General features: G+C 42.1%; 2 protein-coding genes across 4 annotated transcripts; both read right to left on the minus strand.

Annotated features, from left to right (window-relative positions):
- Positions 1-5,498, minus strand: ADI1 (acireductone dioxygenase 1). 3 transcript variants are annotated; one of them, XR_005628201.1, is made up of 5 exons: positions 5,226-5,498; positions 4,891-5,010; positions 3,174-3,353; positions 2,894-3,002; positions 1,326-1,460 (listed from the first exon to the last, which is right to left on the minus strand). XR_005628201.1 is itself a non-coding variant. In XM_039715650.1 (4 exons), exons 1-4 carry the CDS (start codon positions 5,379-5,381, stop codon positions 1,329-1,331), a joined length of 588 nt encoding a protein of 195 aa, XP_039571584.1. In that variant the 5' UTR covers positions 5,382-5,464; the 3' UTR covers positions 1-1,328. The 3 variants fall into 3 exon arrangements, 2 of the variants coding, with proteins under 2 accessions (XP_039571584.1, XP_039571585.1); XM_039715650.1 differs by lacking the exon at positions 2,894-3,002 and having other exon boundaries at positions 1-1,460; positions 5,226-5,464; XM_039715651.1 differs by lacking the exon at positions 2,894-3,002 and having other exon boundaries at positions 1-1,460; positions 5,262-5,449.
- A 2,105-nt stretch (positions 5,499-7,603) lies between these two features.
- On the minus strand, positions 7,604-17,079 carry RNASEH1 (ribonuclease H1). Its single transcript, XM_039715654.1, has 8 exons — positions 16,917-17,079; positions 16,723-16,847; positions 16,162-16,365; positions 15,539-15,638; positions 15,203-15,257; positions 14,083-14,167; positions 11,530-11,654; positions 7,604-8,073 (listed from the first exon to the last, which is right to left on the minus strand). The coding sequence occupies exons 1-8, from the start codon at positions 17,024-17,026 to the stop codon at positions 7,987-7,989; spliced, it is 891 nt and encodes a 296-aa protein (XP_039571588.1). The 5' UTR covers positions 17,027-17,079; the 3' UTR covers positions 7,604-7,986.
- Between the last annotated feature and the right edge of the window lie 1,395 nt (positions 17,080-18,474).

An 18,474-nucleotide genomic window follows, 5' to 3' on the forward strand; every position in this document is an offset into this window, starting at 1 on the left:
CCTAAATCAAAATATTAATTTTATTAATAACTCACAAGAACAAATTTGCTACATTTTACTGAGAAAACCACAGTTTTATGTACCAGGGCAGAACTTGGAAAGCTGCATACTAAAATGCCGATTATGTAAATTTATCTTATGAACATTTTTAGACAAGAATGAAGGAGGGTTTCTTTTCTTTAATTAAAACCAGAATCCTACATAGTTCATTAGCATGGATTCTGAGCAAAATGAATATTAATGTAGCCCACCTCTCACAATTCTACCTGCCAGAAATACCAAGGAAAAAAAAGGTTAGAAAATGCATTCCTGAGCAACTGTAAATGCAACTAGCTAATGTTGCAAGGCTGCTGGCATCTTTGAAAGGTCACAGAGATCAGGAAAACCTTTTTGAGCAGAAAAAGGCAAATAATGCTGCCACCTTCAAAAAGGCACAGAAGAGCAACTGGGGAATTGCAGGCTGCTCAGCCCCGCTTCAGTCCCCAGGAATGTTACAGAATAACCCATTGTGGCAGCTGTTCCAGGCATCAGAAATACCAGGTGATGGGAAGCAACCAGTCGATGCCAATTCACCAAGGGCACATTCTGCTTGAAGCCGACTGCCAGGAGCAATGGCTCTGTAGCAGAGGGGACACCATAGGTGCCATTCACCTTGACTCCAGCAAGGCTTTCACTAGTGTGTCCCACGGCAGCCTTGGAGCCTGACTGAGGATACAAAATACTGGGTGGATAAGGAACTCGGGTCCACTGGGCTCAAAACAGTTTGTGGGTTCAACCTTAACTACTAGGTGGTTACAAGTGACATCCCTCAGTCACTAGAACTGAGGCAAAACATGTTGAGCATCTTACTTAACAGAAGGGAGCCAAGGGCACTGGTCTGTGCAGCCTGGAGAGGAGAAGGCTCAGAAGAGACCCAACAGTTTTCTACTAGAGCGGGGACTGTGAAGAAGACAGAGCCAGACTGTCTTCAGATATGCAGTGACTGGGCAATAGACAACAACTGCAAATTGCAACCAGGGAGTTGGCCATGAAGAACAAATGCTTGGCCATGGGAGCAGCTAGGTGCTGGAGCCAGCACCCAGACAGGCTGTGGGAACTCCATCACCAGAGGTTTCCAAACTGCAGGGTCTTGAACAACTTGGTCTAGCTTTAAAACTGGCATAGTAATGCACAGGGTTGGACTTAAATGACTTCCAAATGACCTTTCAATCTAATTTTTTCTGTGATTCTGTGATTCCAATTTCCTATGTAAACACAAGTTTAATCAGTGAAAAGCAACAAGGCACATTTATTCTGACAGGGCTTTGGGACGTTCCAGCTGTCAGGTCTCAGACACCATTACGTGCTTCTTCAGCCAAAAACTTCATGTACTGCTTCCGAGCAGGAAAATCGTCAGCCGGCCTGTTGTACGCAGTCCAGACGGGCTCTCCAACAAACAGCCTCATTGCCTTCACGTAATTCTGCCAAAGAACAGGAAGTGACAAATCATTTAAGAGCTTCTTTTCAAAGGATCTTCATTCTAAAGTTAAGGTTTCATTTGCAATTCCGCAGAAATTTTTGAAACTATTTCATGATGGACTGAAAGCTTTACACATTGCACAAAATTATAGCACTATACTGCTGTTCCTGCTCCCAGTGCCCGCAGTGGAAGACTCTAGACCCTGTGCAGTGATACATTATGTCATGATCAGTGCCTTCAGTTCAGGCAGAAGCAGTACTTCACCCCCTGTCAAAGAAACCAAAACCATCCTGTCTTATGCAAACCTTTTGCACTGGATCCACAGTACTCATCAGTGTAGTATTTACATCCTATTTGCTTTAACAGCAGCAACTCAAGTACCCAAGATGTTTACACAATGCTTTTGGGGAATACCAGAAGTGTCACAGTCACAGCCATAAAAACTGAATGGGAAGTGCATAAACTACCCAAAAATAAAGCTTACAAGAAGTGAAAAGTCTCCAGATTCCAAAAGGAAAAGCAACAGCCTCTTAACAACATCTAACCAAAAGTATGCGTGGCGCAAGGTACAACTGTGGCCGCAGAAAATTGGATTTTACATCCTGCAGAAGTGCTCCAACCATGGGGTTATGGGGAACTCTCCTCTTCTGTCCACTATGCTATAGCTTTAGACCCTATCTATTCTGGAAAACATGGACAGATAATTATCTTACACCCAGGTTCAGCAATGGTAAGAATAAAGTTAGGTACCAAAAGAACTTAGCTGCAAAACGCCAGGGTTTAGAAGCACCTAAGCTTTTACTTTGAAGACAGCACTTCTGGACTAAAGCTCCTGAAGAGAACAAACACTTAAGACTTCTTGGGGACTCAACCATAACCCCTGACATTTTGTCTATGTAAAGAAAAAGCCTGAGAACAGTAAATGCAGCTTATTCACTGTGGATCTCAAGATGCAGATGGGAAAATTCGGATTTTCACCAAAGCAACATCTCCCTTTTCACATGTATGAACACTGCTGTCTGGACAGTTGATTCAAAACAAAACCATTCTCAAAACCATTGCCTTCACCAGAGATGCAACTTCACCACACAAGAGACAGCATATGTTTCTCCATTTTGCAGGGGTAATGGTGAGGTTACAAACACCTCTGTAAGAGCCCACAAGAAGAGAAATACAGACCATGACTGTAAGTGCCAATCTCAAACTCCCACTGACAAAAATATCTTTCCAAAGGAGGTCACCACCTGTGAAGCCAGCATCTAGCTTAGCATACAGTAGTTGCAAGTAGTGGCTCTGGACCTTTAAATCCTTCTTTCCCCAAAGGTGAATTTCACACTTGTGAAAAATGTCACTGCTGGACAGAGACATGCTCTTCTATCCCCACAAAAACACACAACAAGGCAACACAGAATGATCCATCTACACCTCGCCCACCTCGACTGACAGCTGGGACAACTGTGGCAGGGACAGCCCAAGGCTTAATACGCCACAGATAGCACGTGGCAATGACTTACAGCTGAGAAGGAGAAGCTGAATTTGTGACCTGGAGATGAAAGGTTCAGATGCTGTGAATTATTTATTATTTTTCATCCTCTTCCTTCATATATAATATGTTTTGCTAATGAACTGCAAGTCTCAGGGCATGTAGTTACTAATATGATATATATTCACATGGATTTGTCATCAAAATTTACGGTAATCTACAACAACATACGTTCTCATCCAGTGTAAACCGGTGATATATGCCAGCAGGAAGGGTTATCATGTCTCCTTTTTCCATGGAAATCCGAATCCATTTGTCATCCTTGTCTCGAACATCAAAATAGCCAGATCCCTCCAAGATGTAGCGAATTTCATCATCGAGGTGCAAATGTTCTTCATAAAATGTTTTTATCTAGGAATAGCAAATATTTTGGAAAACTACTGAACATAGGAAAGCTGCAAAGAAAACTGGCAGAAACACAGCGAAGCTGAGAAAGGCTTTCAAAGGGTAACTGTGTTTTAACTAACGGAGGAGACCAACATGGGTAAGATGGCCAAGCCAGCCAGCCAGCCCCTGTCTCCCGACACATCTAAGCAGGCTTCAACATTTCCTTTGGAAAGCAGGAACTCCTCTGACAAGAAACAGCAGCTCTAGCTGTACATAACCATTCTCTGAATAACAGTGATGCTCACACTCATTTGAAAGAGAGATGGGTAAAACTTCCCACTACAGGATTTGGTCCTTGTGCTTGCTCAGTTAGATCCCATTCTGTGCTTTTCTCCTCCCAACACACAGCACCAAAACAAAGCCACAGATTATCCCCTCTCTTACACATATGCAGAGCTGAATTAGCTGCACAGGGTACTACTACTGTCAGTGAAAATGCAGTTTCTGCCAAACACGGCCCATCTACAGCAATCTGATGTTAACAGTGTGTCATGCCTGCCCACACACAGTGAGACCTAGCTCCAGGCTCTCTTGTCCAAGACAGTGGCAGCAACATTCTCTTTTTTATGGAATGCTGAATTCTTTGTACATGCACAGAATACATAACACATTTTAAAAGTTGAATTAACGGAGACCTGAGAGGTTTAGTGCACAGTGAGCAGTGCAATGCCAGGTACCATCACCACCTGCTCAGGCCTGGATGATATTTAGCTACACTCCTGCAGATGTCCTTGAGCCAGAAGTGATCCAGCACAGCAGGATGAGCAGAAGTCTTGTAAAGTACGGCCCATCTTTCTGTCAGATAGAGCCTACCCAGGCCATCTACCTAATGAGTTACTACCTAATTCACCTTCTTACCAAAACAAAACCACTAGAATACAGTGGGCTTAAAACAAACCGGTAAATGGAAATTTAATAAAAATATGAACGTGTCATTGGTTTGCTGTCCTCAAGTCAGAGCAGCAAGCCAGCAGCACCTGGAGGCTGGGATGAGAAAGCTCCTTCTAGGAGGCTCATCTGAACAATGCTGAGCTGCAATGAAATCGTCAAGGTACGAGTGCCCCAAGGTAAAAAAATCTTGTACAAAGAACATATCCCTCCAATTCCATGGGGTTAACACTCACTTAAAAAAGACACATTATGCAAGCAGCCATTAGGATGTAAAAGCCTTCAAAGCCCAGGCCCAGCTGGCAGCCACTTGCCTTCATCCCAGACAGGCTCTCTGAGGACAGGTCAGCATTGGAGGAACTCTCCTGGTAGGAATCTTAGTTTTGAAATGACAGTGATGGAAATGATCCTCAAAACCTTTGAAGGCAATCTACAGAAGCAAAAGATCTCTACTATCTTTAAAATGATATCAAAGGTTCTTTTTAAAGGTTCAGGACTTGGGTACAGGATGTATTTTAGACGTGGAAGCCTCATCCCCGTGTCCCGCTGGGCTGTGCAGGTGTCACACGCTGGCCGGCGCGGAAACCCGCACTGAAAGCGAAGTTTCGCGTACCTTTTCCTCATAATTTGGAAGCTTGTCTTTGTGTATAGTCACTATATCCATCCACGAATAATTTTCTGCTCTCCGAATCTCTTTCAAGCATGGATCAGTCTCATAGTTATCAGCATCCAACTAAAAAAATAGAGAAGGGGAAAAAAAAAAAACAAAACACAATCGGACGCCATTGCTAAAGGCGGAACTCAGGGCACTCACGGGAATCCCGAGGTGCCGACACTGCCGGGGCGGGTCGGCTGCGGCAGGGGGAGCTGCCACAAGGACACGGGGCGCCTGCACCCGGCCCCCGCCCCAGCTGCCTTCGCTCTGCGCCCGGCCCGGCCCCGCCGTACCCTGCGGTACAGAACGCCGTACCAGCCCCGCCGTACCCTGCGGTACACCACGCCGAGGCGGCGCAGCTCCTCCAGGCTGACGGCGCGGTTGGGCCGCTGCCGGTGCGGCGCCCGCTGGTCCTCCTGGGACTCGTCCATGTACCAGGCCTCCACCATCCCGCCGCCAGTGTCCGCGGGGCCGGGCTGCCAGCGCGTCCCGCCCCGCCGGGGCTCCAGGGCCCGGCGGCGAGCGGGACGGGCCCGCCCCGCGGCCTGGGGCACTGCGTTACCGGGGCGCCATGGGCCGCCCCAAACACGCTGAACAGGCTGCGGTGCGGAGCTTTCCTTTGAGGGAACAGCTCCAGGCTGAGAGCCGAAAGTCCCCCAGAGACAGGCCGGGGCTCGGGGCTTCTCACCCGCACCAGCCCCCCGGGGTAAGCCGGGTGAACGGCCACGGCATTTGCATTGTGTCGGTCCTCGCTGTAATGCTCTGACAGAACTTACTGGTATGGCTCAGGCTTAAAGGCCGGCATTGCAACCGCACAATGTGGAAAAATAAAAAATAAATTAGGAGAAAAATAAAGTAGTAAGATATGCTTGCACAGATAACATCCTCAGCGTCCTCCCTGAGCAGGAATGAAAAGACACACGGGGGTGTCCCCTTCAGCCTCCACACTTCTGCATCTACCTGATCCTATATGACAAATAAATCAAGAGCCAGCTAAGTACAATATATTATGTCCAGACAACTGAAACAATCTCTCCTTAGAATTTTTCTTCATAGTTTACTTACCAAGGTCTCTCAACCACTACTACTGCAATTCTCATAAAAAGGTACCAGATCCTTTTAATGTATAGTATTTATGTTTAAGCACTACTGGTTATGAAACATACTCTACAGAAGCTGTGCTAAGGCACATGGAGGACAAGTAGATGTTTTGGGACAGCCAGCACTGAATATAGTGGCTGCTAAATGCCAGTATTCTCCTAAAGTTGCAGTTCTGTGAGAGGATTACTCCAACATCCACCATCCTCTGCAGGCCCTCGAGCCCCTGTTAAGTCCTTTTGAGAAGTACTATTTGTTTTCCATCCATTAATCAGCCTTAATCTTGTAACCTCCCTCTCGGCTTTCTTCTGTCCTGAATTTCCAGAATAAGAATAAACAGTCATATGAAATTGATGTAAAACTCTGTCCTGTTAGATTTTCTACTATAATCTACCTATTAGAGTCAGGTAATCAAGTATTAAATTCAGTATTACAGAGTTATGATTTACCCACCACAATCTTACAGGTTTTTCAAAGCTCCTGCTGCCAAAAAAAAATTGATTTCCATACAGTAAAGAGGACTTACTTGTTTAGCATAATATGTAAGATAGGCAAGTTACTAGAAATCTGATCAGGGTGATGGTTGTTTTCTTTGCAGCCAAACTTCTAAAGTAAACAGATGATTGTGTGCATATATACAAAGAAGCAGAGGGGGCCCAACCAGTGCCCTTTTCTAGCCCTAGATGAGCTTTAATGTGCAGTTTTGGATGAGAGAAAAAAATAAAAATCCTCACTGACCTGTTAACTACTAGATATCCCGTTTCCTCCTCCTCCTACAACCATGTGACTAAATTTGTAAAACCTCACACTTTGCCTCAGGAAAGATATTATAATGCATGAGAACTATTAAGTAACAAACTTCTGCAGCTCTAACCATCTATCTAGAAATTAACAAATCCAAAACCATTTCAGTGACTCGTAGCTTAAACCCTGCTATTCAGTGGTATAAAGGTACCATATTTAACCCAACAAACCTGTTTGCTTTTCCTGTATGCTTGCATAGAACATAAACCTGTGTTGATTACTGATAATTACTCTCCAATTCAAGTGCACATTAGCCATTCCATTAATCTCATAATTGACTGGAAAAAAAATGAAGTCAAACACTTGAGATCTGGAAGGTATGGAGAAGCTTATCTTCTAGTCCCATTTCAGATGAAATGTTAATTACTACCTTTGGGACAATACTCAAGAGGAACTAACAATGCTAACAAGAACCAGTATGCATAAAAAAAACCTACTTAATGGAAATAGAAAGCCAGAGATTAAGAGCTTGGACATGAATCACATAGAGAGAACAGTAAAAATTCATTATTTTCTTGTGACCGGACTTTTAGTCTGTTCATGCTACCCTGCAAAATAACACGATAAAAGAAAGCTGCTGGTGCTGTAGCTGACACTGTGAGGCACACACAGGTCAGTGTTACAAGCCCATCAGTGGAGCAGTTATTGACAGTACCAGAATGTCAGAGCGGAGCGATGGACAGCTGTGTTAGGTGACCTCCTACCAAATCAACCAACCCCAAAGTCTGCCCCAGCTGTTTTGGGCTGCAATAAATACCTCTGCACCAAAAAAAAAAAAAAAAAAAAAAAGACATTTATTTCATTAAGAGGAAAATACAGAACACTTTGATTTAAAATTACTTCTTCAGAAGCCTGTCTTTAAGGTGAGTTCGTAAGTACACAACACAGCTAAAAGCACTGACCACAGCCCTTCCAATAGATGGAGAAAAAACAAATATCAGTATCATCAACTAAATATTGTCTTAACTGTAAAACAAATGCAACAGAAGAAAATTTGGGGTTTTCCTTCCCAGAAGTTCGTTTATATTTAGGGCTTCAGGCCAGAAAGAAGTACAGCTCAAAGTTCAACTCCGAAACAATTACAGCAGTTCAAATTGTTGCTGTCATGTTAGGCCCTTTCTTCCCAATGCAACAGTCTCTAGTCCCAAGCCATCAGCACTTTGGTTTACAAGCTCCTTCTCTTGCTAGTCTGTCAGCTTCTTCATTTCCTTGGAAGCCAGCATGACCAGGAATGTGCATCTGTCAGGACAAAATATAGCAGTGTTAGATATGGAAGAAACCAGGAAAAAAGTAGATGAAATTTGATAAAGCAATGCTCTGTCACTGATGCTACAGGAGCACCTCCTCAGAGGTCCTCACTTAATATTTAACCCTTAGGATTTTTTTCCCCAGAGATTTTCATTGTCTCTCTTCCTCTTGCCAAACTGTGACTATCATCTTTATGGGAATTAGTGAAAAGCATAAGGACTAGCTAAACCTATCCTTTAAGAAATGCAGACAACAGCTCCAATTCAAAATTCCCACCTTCCTGCATTCAGAGGTTAAACTGAGTTTTCCAAATCCCTAAAAGCCAAAGTCCTCTATACCACTAAAAGCCTTGGTAGTTACAGCACTCACTTAAGATACATACATAAGTTATTAAAAGATCCTCTCAATTTTCAGATGTCTTAATTGCCCATCCATCAATTAGTAACTGAAAAAAACTTTACACCCTAAGTTCATCCTTGTCAGAACTAAGGGCAGAGTAGGAAGGTGAGGAAGAAAATCAAGCTTGCTATTTGACAACATCTCAGAGGGGATAAGCATGAAGTGGGTGTGAAGTGACGTTAGATTTACATGGCAAGGTTTTGGTACCACGTGGGGGACTGTAGGTGTGGATTCTGTGAAAAGACATGAGCAGTGCCCCTACATGAGAGTGAGCCACATCCAGACAGCTCCAAAAGGGACCCACAGCCCCATCAGCAAAGCTTTTCTGTGGTAACATGTTTAAGAAATGGTAAAGGTACTGAACAGTCACAGAAAAGAATGAGAATATATGAAAGAAACAGCTCTGCAGACACTAAGGTCAGTGGAAGGAGGAGGTGCTCCAAGCACCCGAGCAGATTCCCCTGCAGCCTGTGGTGCAGACCATGGTCAGCCAGCCTGAGCCCAGAAGGGCCACAGTGGAGCAGAGATGTGCCTGCAGCCCACAGAGGACTCTGTATGCACACACTCCTCCTGAAACAAAATTCATCCCAGAGATTCAGAAGTGTGTATAAAGGAATCTTTTAATTATGTAAAATATTCCCAAGAACAGCTGAACTTAGTTGGTCTTTAAACTTTTATGCTTTCTCCTCAATAGCATATAGGAGAAAAATGTGCATCTATATAAAATCTAACCAGCCAGTAAATTGCAGCCACCAACTCTGTAACACAGAGCAACATGAATTATATGAAAGAAACAGCTCTGCAGACACTAAGGTCAGTGGAAGGAGGAGGTGCTCCAAGCACCCGAGCAGATTCCCCTGCAGCCTGTGGTGCAGACCATGGTCAGCCAGCCTGTCCCCCTTACAGCCCAGGAGGGCCACAGTGGAGCAGAGATGTGCCTGCAGCCCAGAGAGGACTCTGTATGCACACACTCCTCCTGTAACAAAATTCATCCCAGAGATTCAGATTTAAGAAGTGTGTATAAAGGAATCTTTTAATTATGTAAAATATTCCCAAGAACAGCTGAACTTAGTTGGTCTTTAAACTTTTATGCTTTCTCCTCAATAGCATATAGGAGAAAAATGTGCATCTATATAAAATCTAACCAGCCAGTAAATTGCAGCCACCAACTCTGTAACACAGAGCAACATGAAGGCCTGCAAAAAATTCCCATTAAAAAATTGCACATTAAATTTCTATACATCCTGTTTTCTACAGAGTACAGACAGAAGCCAAATAAACATGCCATTAGCAACAAAAATCAACTGTACACACATTTTCTCAAATCAGTGGTCTTATGGTATAATTAGGCTAAAATTTAAGAGGCAAAGGAATATATTTCCCTGAAGTGTTAAGCACTGATATTAGAGGTTACAGAAAAATACATTTTACCAGAAATACCTGTACAGAAGTTAGTTTACTTCTTTACTGGAGAGCAAAACAATTTAAAAATTGTTATTTTAAAGACCTTCTCTTACCAATTTTCCTTAGAAGAAATACAGCTAAAGCACAGAAAACTAAAGTTAGTATATTTGGGGTTACACACACTCAGTTTTCCCAGTTTAAAGATAGCCATGCAATTGAGTTACTCCAACCAATCAGCATCCTAAATAGTTCTGAAAAGCAAATACAGAAATTCAGCTATGACACAAAAACCAGTTATATTCTAAGGTTAGATTTCCAGGAACAGAAATTGCATCTACTAACAGCACGATCAAACTAAAAACAATTTTTGCAGGCATTTCTAAGCAGTCGTAAGAGACAGGAAACAAATACAAATATTCATTTAAGTAAATGAAATACTGATTTCAAGAATCTAGGTTATGTTGCTAATTTGCTTTAAATACAACAAGCAGCTTTTCTGTATTTGAAGTTTTACTTAAGGATGTACAATACTGTGCTCTACAAAAGTCTTAGTTATGATCACACTTTTAAGTTTCCACCAGAAACAAGTTTAAAATGTCATTAAGAACAAGAAACAAGGAACTTACCCACTGAATTTCTATGTCTTTTACTAGATTATCAAGTCTTTCAAAATCTTCTTTATTTATTACACTTCCTCCTGAACTTGTTCTCCAGCCATTTGTTTTCCAGTTGTCAACCCAGCTGGTAATACCTGTGCAAAGGGGGTATCACCATAAGAGTGCTGTTAAAGAAGCCAGTAAGGATCAAGAAGGAGCCAACAGCCTTTTAACCTCTGTACAAAGTCTCAGGCAAAAACACTGGAGATAAAAGATAAATCTACTTTGCTGCTCTGATGCTGTCTTTCAGGACTGTATTTTTTCATTATTACCTGAATTGCCCAACCTTTAAATTAAATATCTGTGTTTCCAAACAGATGTTTAATTTAAAGACTACAATCTTATATATGCACTGTACACAAAGTATCTCATGAACTTCAGTAAACTAAAGCTAGGGATTTGCTTGATGATACAGTAAGCAAAGCCTACTGCTCACCAGGGAATTTTCTATATTACTCCTCAAGTAAGGATTTTAATTTTTTTTTAGTATCAAATACAGCTAAAGCACAGAAAACTAAAGTTAGTATATTTGGGGTTACACACACTCAGTTTTCCCAGTTTAAAGATAGCCATGCAATTGAGTTACTCCAACCAATCAGCATCCTAAATAGTTCTGAAAAGCAAATACAGAAATTCAGCTATGACACAAAAACCAGTTATATTCTAAGGTTAGATTTCCAGGAACAGAAATTGCATCTACTAACAGCACGATCAAACTAAAAACAATTTTTGCAGGCATTTCTAAGCAGTCGTAAGAGACAGGAAACAAATACAAATATTCATTTAAGTAAATGAAATACTGATTTCAAGAATCTAGGTTATGTTGCTAATTTGCTTTAAATACAACAAGCAGCTTTTCTGTATTTGAAGTTTTACTTAAGGATGTACAATACTGTGCTCTACAAAAGTCTTAGTTATGATCACACTTTTAAGTTTCCACCAGAAACAAGTTTAAAATGTCATTAAGAACAAGAAACAAGGAACTTACCCACTGAATTTCTATGTCTTTTACTAGATTATCAAGTCTTTCAAAATCTTCTTTATTTATTACACTTCCTCCTGAACTTGTTCTCCAGCCATTTGTTTTCCAGTTGTCAACCCAGCTGGTAATACCTGTGCAAAGGGGGTATCACCATAAGAGTGCTGTTAAAGAAGCCAGTAAGGATCAAGAAGGAGCCAACAGCCTTTTAACCTCTGTACAAAGTCTCAGGCAAAAACACTGGAGATAAAAGATAAATCTACTTTGCTGCTCTGATGCTGTCTTTCAGGACTGTATTTTTGCATTATTACCTGAATTACCCAACCATTACATTAAATATCTGTGTTTCCAAACAAATACTTAAAGACTACAATCTTATACATGCACTGTACACAAAGTATCTCATGAACTTCAGTAAACTAAAGCTAGGGATTTGCTTGATGATACAGTAAGCAAAGCCTACTGCTCACCAGGGAATTTTCTATATTACTCCTCAAGTAAGGATTTTAATTTTTTTTTAGTATCTTTGCTGGCGTGGGCAATGTAAGACATCCTTACTGATTTCATGACCTGAACCAAATAGGAAATCTCTACTCTTGCACACAAAACCTCCTAGAAATTTGTACTTAACTACAAGCCTCCTTCTTTGGTATTTTTAAATAATAACTCCTAGACACAGCATTATTACCTGAATTACCCAACCATTACATTAAATATCTGTGTTTCCAAACAAATACTTAAAGACTACAATCTTATACATGCACTGTACACAAAGTATCTCATGAACTTCAGTAAACTAAAGCTAGGGATTTGCTTGATGATACAGTAAGCAAAGCCTACTGCTCACCAGGGAATTTTCTATATTACTCCTCAAGTAAGGATTTTAATTTTTTTTTAGTATCTTTGCTGGCGTGGGCAATGTAAGACATCCTTACTGATTTCATGACCTGAACCAAATAGGAAATCTCTACTCTTGCACACAAAACCTCCTAGAAATTTGTACTTAACTACAAGCCTCCTTCTTTGGTATTTTTAAATAATAACTCCTAGACACATCTACAAAATACCTTTGGTTAAACAAAAATGGCACCTGCATCTCAGTGACCCAAAATGCAAAATGAAACTGCAAAACCAAAGAGACTAAGCAAACCAAAGAGACTAACCAAAAAGCAAAACCAAAGAGACTAAGAGAAAAAGAGCAACATTTAATTTTCAACCATTATCTGCACTAAGTTTTTGTTTAATGTTATTTCAAAAAAACCTCACAAAATCAATCTCCAAAGTGATCGGGAAAGAAACAAACATGCACTGCCTTTGTAAAATTTAGTAAAAAACCCAAAAAAACCCTAAACAAACAAACAACAAAAAAAACCTTATGTAGCTCCAGATTATCACAGGAACAAAATCTGAAGAATGTTATTTCAAAAAAACTTCACAAAATCAAATCTCCAAAGTGATCTGGAAAGAAACAAACATGCATTGCCTTTGTAAAACTGAGTAAAAAAACCCAAAAAAACAAAAAACAAAACATTTTTAAATAATAACTCCTAGACACACCTACAAAATACCTTTGGTTAAACAAGAATGGCACCTGCACCTCAGTGACCCAAAATGCAAAATGAAACTGCAAAAAAACCAAAGAGACTAAGAAAAAAAGAGCAACATTTAATTTTCAACCATTATCTGCACTAAGTTTTTGTTTAATGTTATTTCAAAAAAACCTCACAAAATCAATCTCCAAAAAAAAGAGCAACATTTAATTTTCAACCATTATCTGCACTAAGTTTTTAATGTTATTTCAAAAAAACTTCACAAAATCAAATCTCCAAAGTGATCTGGAAAGAAACAAACATGCATTGCCTTTGTAAAACTGAGTAAAAAAACCCAAAAAAACAAAAAACAAAAAAAAACCCTAAACAAACAAACAAACAAAAACTTATGTAGTTCCAGATTATCACAGGAACAAAATCTGAAGATCTCGAGGAAAGAGAATGAAGATTTTTTCCAAAATTAAGTCTTATCAGCTGCTTCATATGGTATTTATAGAGAATAAAATTATGTTGTCCAGGTCTTTTAATACATACTCTGAGCACATATCTCTGACTAGTCTTCCAATGTAGCCTAAAAGCTTGGAAGCAAGAGAACTTGGATGTACTTCACAAGTGTGTGTGCTAAAGACAGCCTCTCCAACACATGCAAAACAACAAATACCCTACAGGTTACCACACCAACTTCCAAGTAATTTCCTGAGTACAGCCTTAACAGCCTATACATGAACGACATTGTTTCTAGATTTTTGTGTCACACTGAACACCTCATGACACAAATCCTGGTGTTACTTCTGTCAGCATTTACTGTAACAGACACTTTGACTCTATTTCATGCACTTAGCAGGCAATGTCTCATACTCTGAAGTTTTCCCCCAAGCAGTCATAAGTGGTAAGTTATGAACTGTCTTCCTTACATTCCTCTCTCCAGGATTCAGAATGTTCTGTGGGTCTTATGTAATGAAAAAGCATGCAGTGCCTTTAGGGATCAGGAAAATGAAACTCGTTAACTTACCATTAATAGTAAACTTGCTGTCAGTGTAGATTATTAACTTCTTGATGTTTTGACTCTTGGCTTGCTCTATTGCTTTGCAGGCTGCCTTAAGAACATTTCAAAACAACCAAAGGTCACAAAGGATCTTGACCACATGGAATTAAACAAAGTACCTGATACTAACATGGAACTATTACTGTAACCTTTCCACCAATGGTTATCAACATGTTTTAGTGCAGAGGATCCCAAAATTATGTATTGTAGATTCTTATGATTCAGGCAAAGAGGCAGGCACTTAAGTTTCAATAACAAACAAAACCTCATAACATCTTGATGTTCAACTCTGTGCTGAAGGAGTAGCTCTCTAACCTGTTTTCTAACTATAAAAACTTCCATCAACACCAAGGCATTTTCTCCAAAACTCTGGGGAGAAGAATTCATATCAGTTCCAACAGTCTAGACGCCTTAACAGGTTGGGGGGTTTTTTGGTGCTCTGAAACATTACAGGGAGAAGTGGCTGGGTGTGGATGTAGAACTGAAAACCTCTTCAGTGACAAATCTGACAACTGGCACACCAACACCATCTCTGAAATGAACTTGGTAGTTTTTAAGCAGATCAGCTGCCCATTTCAGTTCATCTCCAATCATGGAGTGTGAGATAGCAGCAATACCATAATTAAGAGGAGATGAAGAGAAGACTAAATCTGCTGTTGTCAACAGAAGACAGTCAGGAGCCTCAAATTATTTTTTATATTTATCTAAGGATTATGATACTCTGATCCTGCCATCATAAGAAGCTGACTCTCAACCAATACTCAGCAGTCCTCACTCTAAGGTCTGGAACACACACATTAAAAATGTAAGAGAATCTACACAGAGTTGAGAGTGAGACTCTTCTAACATAAGGCTGTTTAAATAGTTGTGCTTAGTGATATTTGGAAATTCTCAAGGTGAATTACTGAGTTCAAAGCCAATAAAGACCAATAAAACTTGAAGATAACTATTTGAAGTCATAACTCTGAATATTTTGCATATTTTTCTTAGAGCTCCATACTGGTTTCTGAAAACCAGAGTTGAAATAGGCCTGAAAGTGCAGCTGCAGTCTAACATGGAGAAGGATTTCAGGACATTTGCTACTTACATGGATTTCTGCTCTTTGATTAGTCTGCCGTCCAGGAAGTCTCTCACTGGTATTTCTGTGTCCAAAGAACAAACAGATTAGTTATTCCAAGTATCCAGAATGGTGTATATTGGCTACAATTAAAAAATAAAGACAGGAATATTATTTCCAGTTGATTTTTCCCAGAGAGGCTGCTTTCTCTGTTCCCCTCAATATCTCCTGACTCAGTTTCGTAACACTGTCATTATGAATCTCAACAACAGAGTTTCATATTTAAAAGGAGGCTGGTATTGTAAATCATATAAAAAACAAACAGAATACATTAATTAAAAAAAAATAATCCACTGAGTTACTTACAAAGGGTGGCCTGGTCCCCAGTAGACACCTATTCCAGCACGTGCCCTGTTACGTCCATTACCAGAGCAACAACCATCTGTATAAACAACTGCAAAGTCACCTGCAAAAAAATTACCAAAATCAGCACTTCTTCAAAAACACTACTTAAGATAGAAGAAATGTTTGCCAGTATATTAAGCCCCAAAACCCCTTCCACAAGAAACTGCAGAAGCCATGTGAATTAGCAGTGCAGAACACCTCAAGTCCCACTGCAGCTTGACAGCCTCACTGCTGTCAAACCAGTCAGCCTCAAAAACTTCTGCCCCAAGTCTCATACTTTTCACGACAGTTCATGTCTTCTTCAAAATGTCACAGCTACATCCAATCTGTAGCCCAGACACACATAAAACCACACCTATAACATTATGATTAAGCTATATATTCATACCAGTTAAAACCAATCAAAATTACACTGAAAGGCAATGTGGGCAAATAGATCATGGTTCATGTTTTCATTTCAAAAAGAAATAATGGGCCTAATGCTGCCATATACAAACCTCCCTAAAAGTTTTCTAATAGTTACACTTGTTTGTCACAAAGAATAAAGAAATTAAAATAAATAAAGGAATTATCAAAGACCTCACCCATATATGAAAACTTATCTTCACTGACTGTTGGTACTGAGCACACTGAGTGTAATTCATCATGTTTTACACGCTTTGCAATCTGCTCTTCGTTTGTAGACTGTTCATATGGCCTTTTACATGTACTGCAACACATGGTATTTAAGTCTGGTTCCTCCCTCTGGCTACCATTTTCTTGTGTTACAGCTGGAGAACTAAATGCCTCTAAAAAAAAAAAAGGAAGGATAAAAAACAACAGTTGTTAGCAACTATTAGCAATGTTAGCCCGTTATCTGACACACCCCACCCCCAACTATTATCGAAAAGAAATACACAGAACAAGAAACGTTCTCCAAACACCCACAGAAACACTTTCACTGCATAGGCACATGCATCGCCGTGTCCGGAGGCCATCGCCACGGCGCTGAGCCAGTGCGGAGGAATGAAGGGGCTGCTGCCCGTGCCGGGGAACGAACGGGGGCTGGTGCCCTTGTTCCGGAGCGGCCGCAGCGCGGGCTCAGCCGCCGCGCCGCCCCGAGCCCCGCCCGCCCTCCTTCCCTGCTCGCGGCCGGGACGCGCTACCTGCCGGCTCGGGCTGCGGCGGCCCCGGGAGGCCGGCGCGCACGAAGGCCCACGCGTCCTTCTCGGTGGCGAACTTCTTGAAGCTCGCGGAGGGGAACTTGTTCACCTGCTCCTGGCACTCCGCCCTGCAACAGAGCGGGCAGCGGTCAGGCCGGGCCGGGCGGGCTCCCCGCTCCGCCCCGGCCCTTGCTCACCAGGTGCGGTAGACGCCGGTCCGCCGGCCCTTGCGCACCGCGTAGAACATGGAGCCGCCCCTGGGGCCGAAGCAGGAGTGGCTGAGCACGGCCACGAGCCAGCGCAGCATCGCGCGGCCCCGCCGCCATCCGCGCCCCCGCCCCGCCCCGCCTGCGCGGCCGCCGCGCTCACGGAGCGCCGGGGCCTCCTACGGGCCGCCAGAGAGGCCAAGACACCAGAAAATTCCACAGCGCAGGGTTTTGTGTGGCTTGGCTTTTTTGTTTGGTTGGTTTTGTTCCTTTCCCCCGCCAATAATGGTATTTTTTAAACCTAAATCAGCTGTTGTTTGGGGGTGGGGCACGAGGCGTATGAGGTCACAGCGGCTTTGCACAAGCCCCCTCGTTCTGGAGGCCCCTCAGGTGCGCTGACATGTTTAGTACGTCCGGGAGGCTGGAGCTGAACAAGGTCCTTAAGCTGGTTCTCATCCCGCTGTCCAGGCTCCAGGTGCGTGTGTTCCAGCTGAGCCCTGCTCGAGGTGGCCTCTGGAGTGAGGAGAAACACCTTCACGGAATCGCAGGGTCCTTCGGGTTGGAGGGACCTCTGGACATCAATGCCATGGCAGGGTCAGCTGCTGCAGGTGACACAGGAGCATGACTGCTGGGTTTTGAATGTCTCTAGAGGGAAACTCCACGACCTCCCCAGGCAGTTGCCACTCTCAACGTAAAAAAGTTCTTCATCATGTTGAGGTGAAACTTCTCATGTTTTAGTTTATGGCCACTACTCCTCATCCTGTCACTGAACAGCCCCAAAAGAGTCTGGCACCATCCTCTTAGCACCTGGACAGTCAGGTACTGGGAGACCAGTGCTGGGGGCTGGGTGTGTGCCAAATTCAGTACCTCAGCTTCTGACAAGATCAGAGTAGCAAGGATGGGGGCACTGGTGTGGCCACCTCCAGAAACAGCCCAAGGTATCCAAGCTGTTGTACTTCCCTCACAGCCCTAGTACAGATCCCTGGGACAAAGCTGACCATATGGCGCCAGAGCTGCAGAGTTCTGTCCAGACCTACAAGGGTGGCCCAGCAAAATGCCAAGAATGTGAAACACTGGTGTTAATTTTGCCTTCTGTTGCAAAACCAATAAATGGGCTCAACATTACACATAATTACTATGTGTATTAAAGGGATAATATTTCTCTTAAAACAACCCAAATCTGAAGAGCTTGTGTATTTGGCAGCCCTTGGTGGAACTGAGAAACAACTTGGTCAAGGTTGTATGAAAATATAATTACTGCATTTTCCTTACACATTCATGAGACTTCATATAGCATCCTGTCACTGTTGGGACACTTGTTACACATCTGACTAATTTATTCTCTCCACTTCTTCACTGTGCCCATTCTGAGACAGAATGGCATAAGAACCTTCTTAATCACATTACTTTGTAGTGGCATGACTTCTTTTAAAGATCACAGGTCCACAGTGGTTCTTAAAAACCTGTCAGTTATTTGAGTACCAGGCATTACTGGGTACCAGGCACACTGACCATTCTACATCCTTCTCCTAACATAAATTCAATGTCC

This window comes from Passer montanus, unplaced genomic scaffold (assembly GCF_014805655.1).
Source record: "Passer montanus isolate IOZ18808 unplaced genomic scaffold, ASM1480565v1 scaffold34, whole genome shotgun sequence".
Classification (NCBI taxonomy): domain Eukaryota; kingdom Metazoa; phylum Chordata; class Aves; order Passeriformes; family Passeridae; genus Passer; species Passer montanus.

Bases quoted from the DNA above. Each gene is read 5' to 3' on its own strand.
- RNASEH1 (XM_039715654.1), bottom strand. From the start codon at position 17,026: ATGCTGCGCTGGCTCGTGGCCGTGCTCAGCCACTCCTGCTTCGGCCCC. The intron at 15,258-15,538 runs GTAAGTAACTCA...CTTTGGACACAG, and splicing joins TGGGGACCAGGCCACCCTTT to AAATACCAGTGAGAGACTTC. The intron at 11,655-14,082 runs GTAAGTTAACGA...CCCTTTGCACAG, and splicing joins CAGCAAGTTTACTATTAATG to GTATTACCAGCTGGGTTGAC.
- ADI1 (XM_039715650.1), bottom strand. From the start codon at position 5,381: ATGGTGGAGGCCTGGTACATGGACGAGTCCCAGGAGGACCAGCGGGCG. The intron at 5,011-5,225 runs GTACGGCGGGGC...CTATTTTTTTAG, and splicing joins ACGGCGTTCTGTACCGCAGG to TTGGATGCTGATAACTATGA. The intron at 3,354-4,890 runs GTACGCGAAACT...TGCTATTCCTAG, and splicing joins TTCCAAATTATGAGGAAAAG to ATAAAAACATTTTATGAAGA.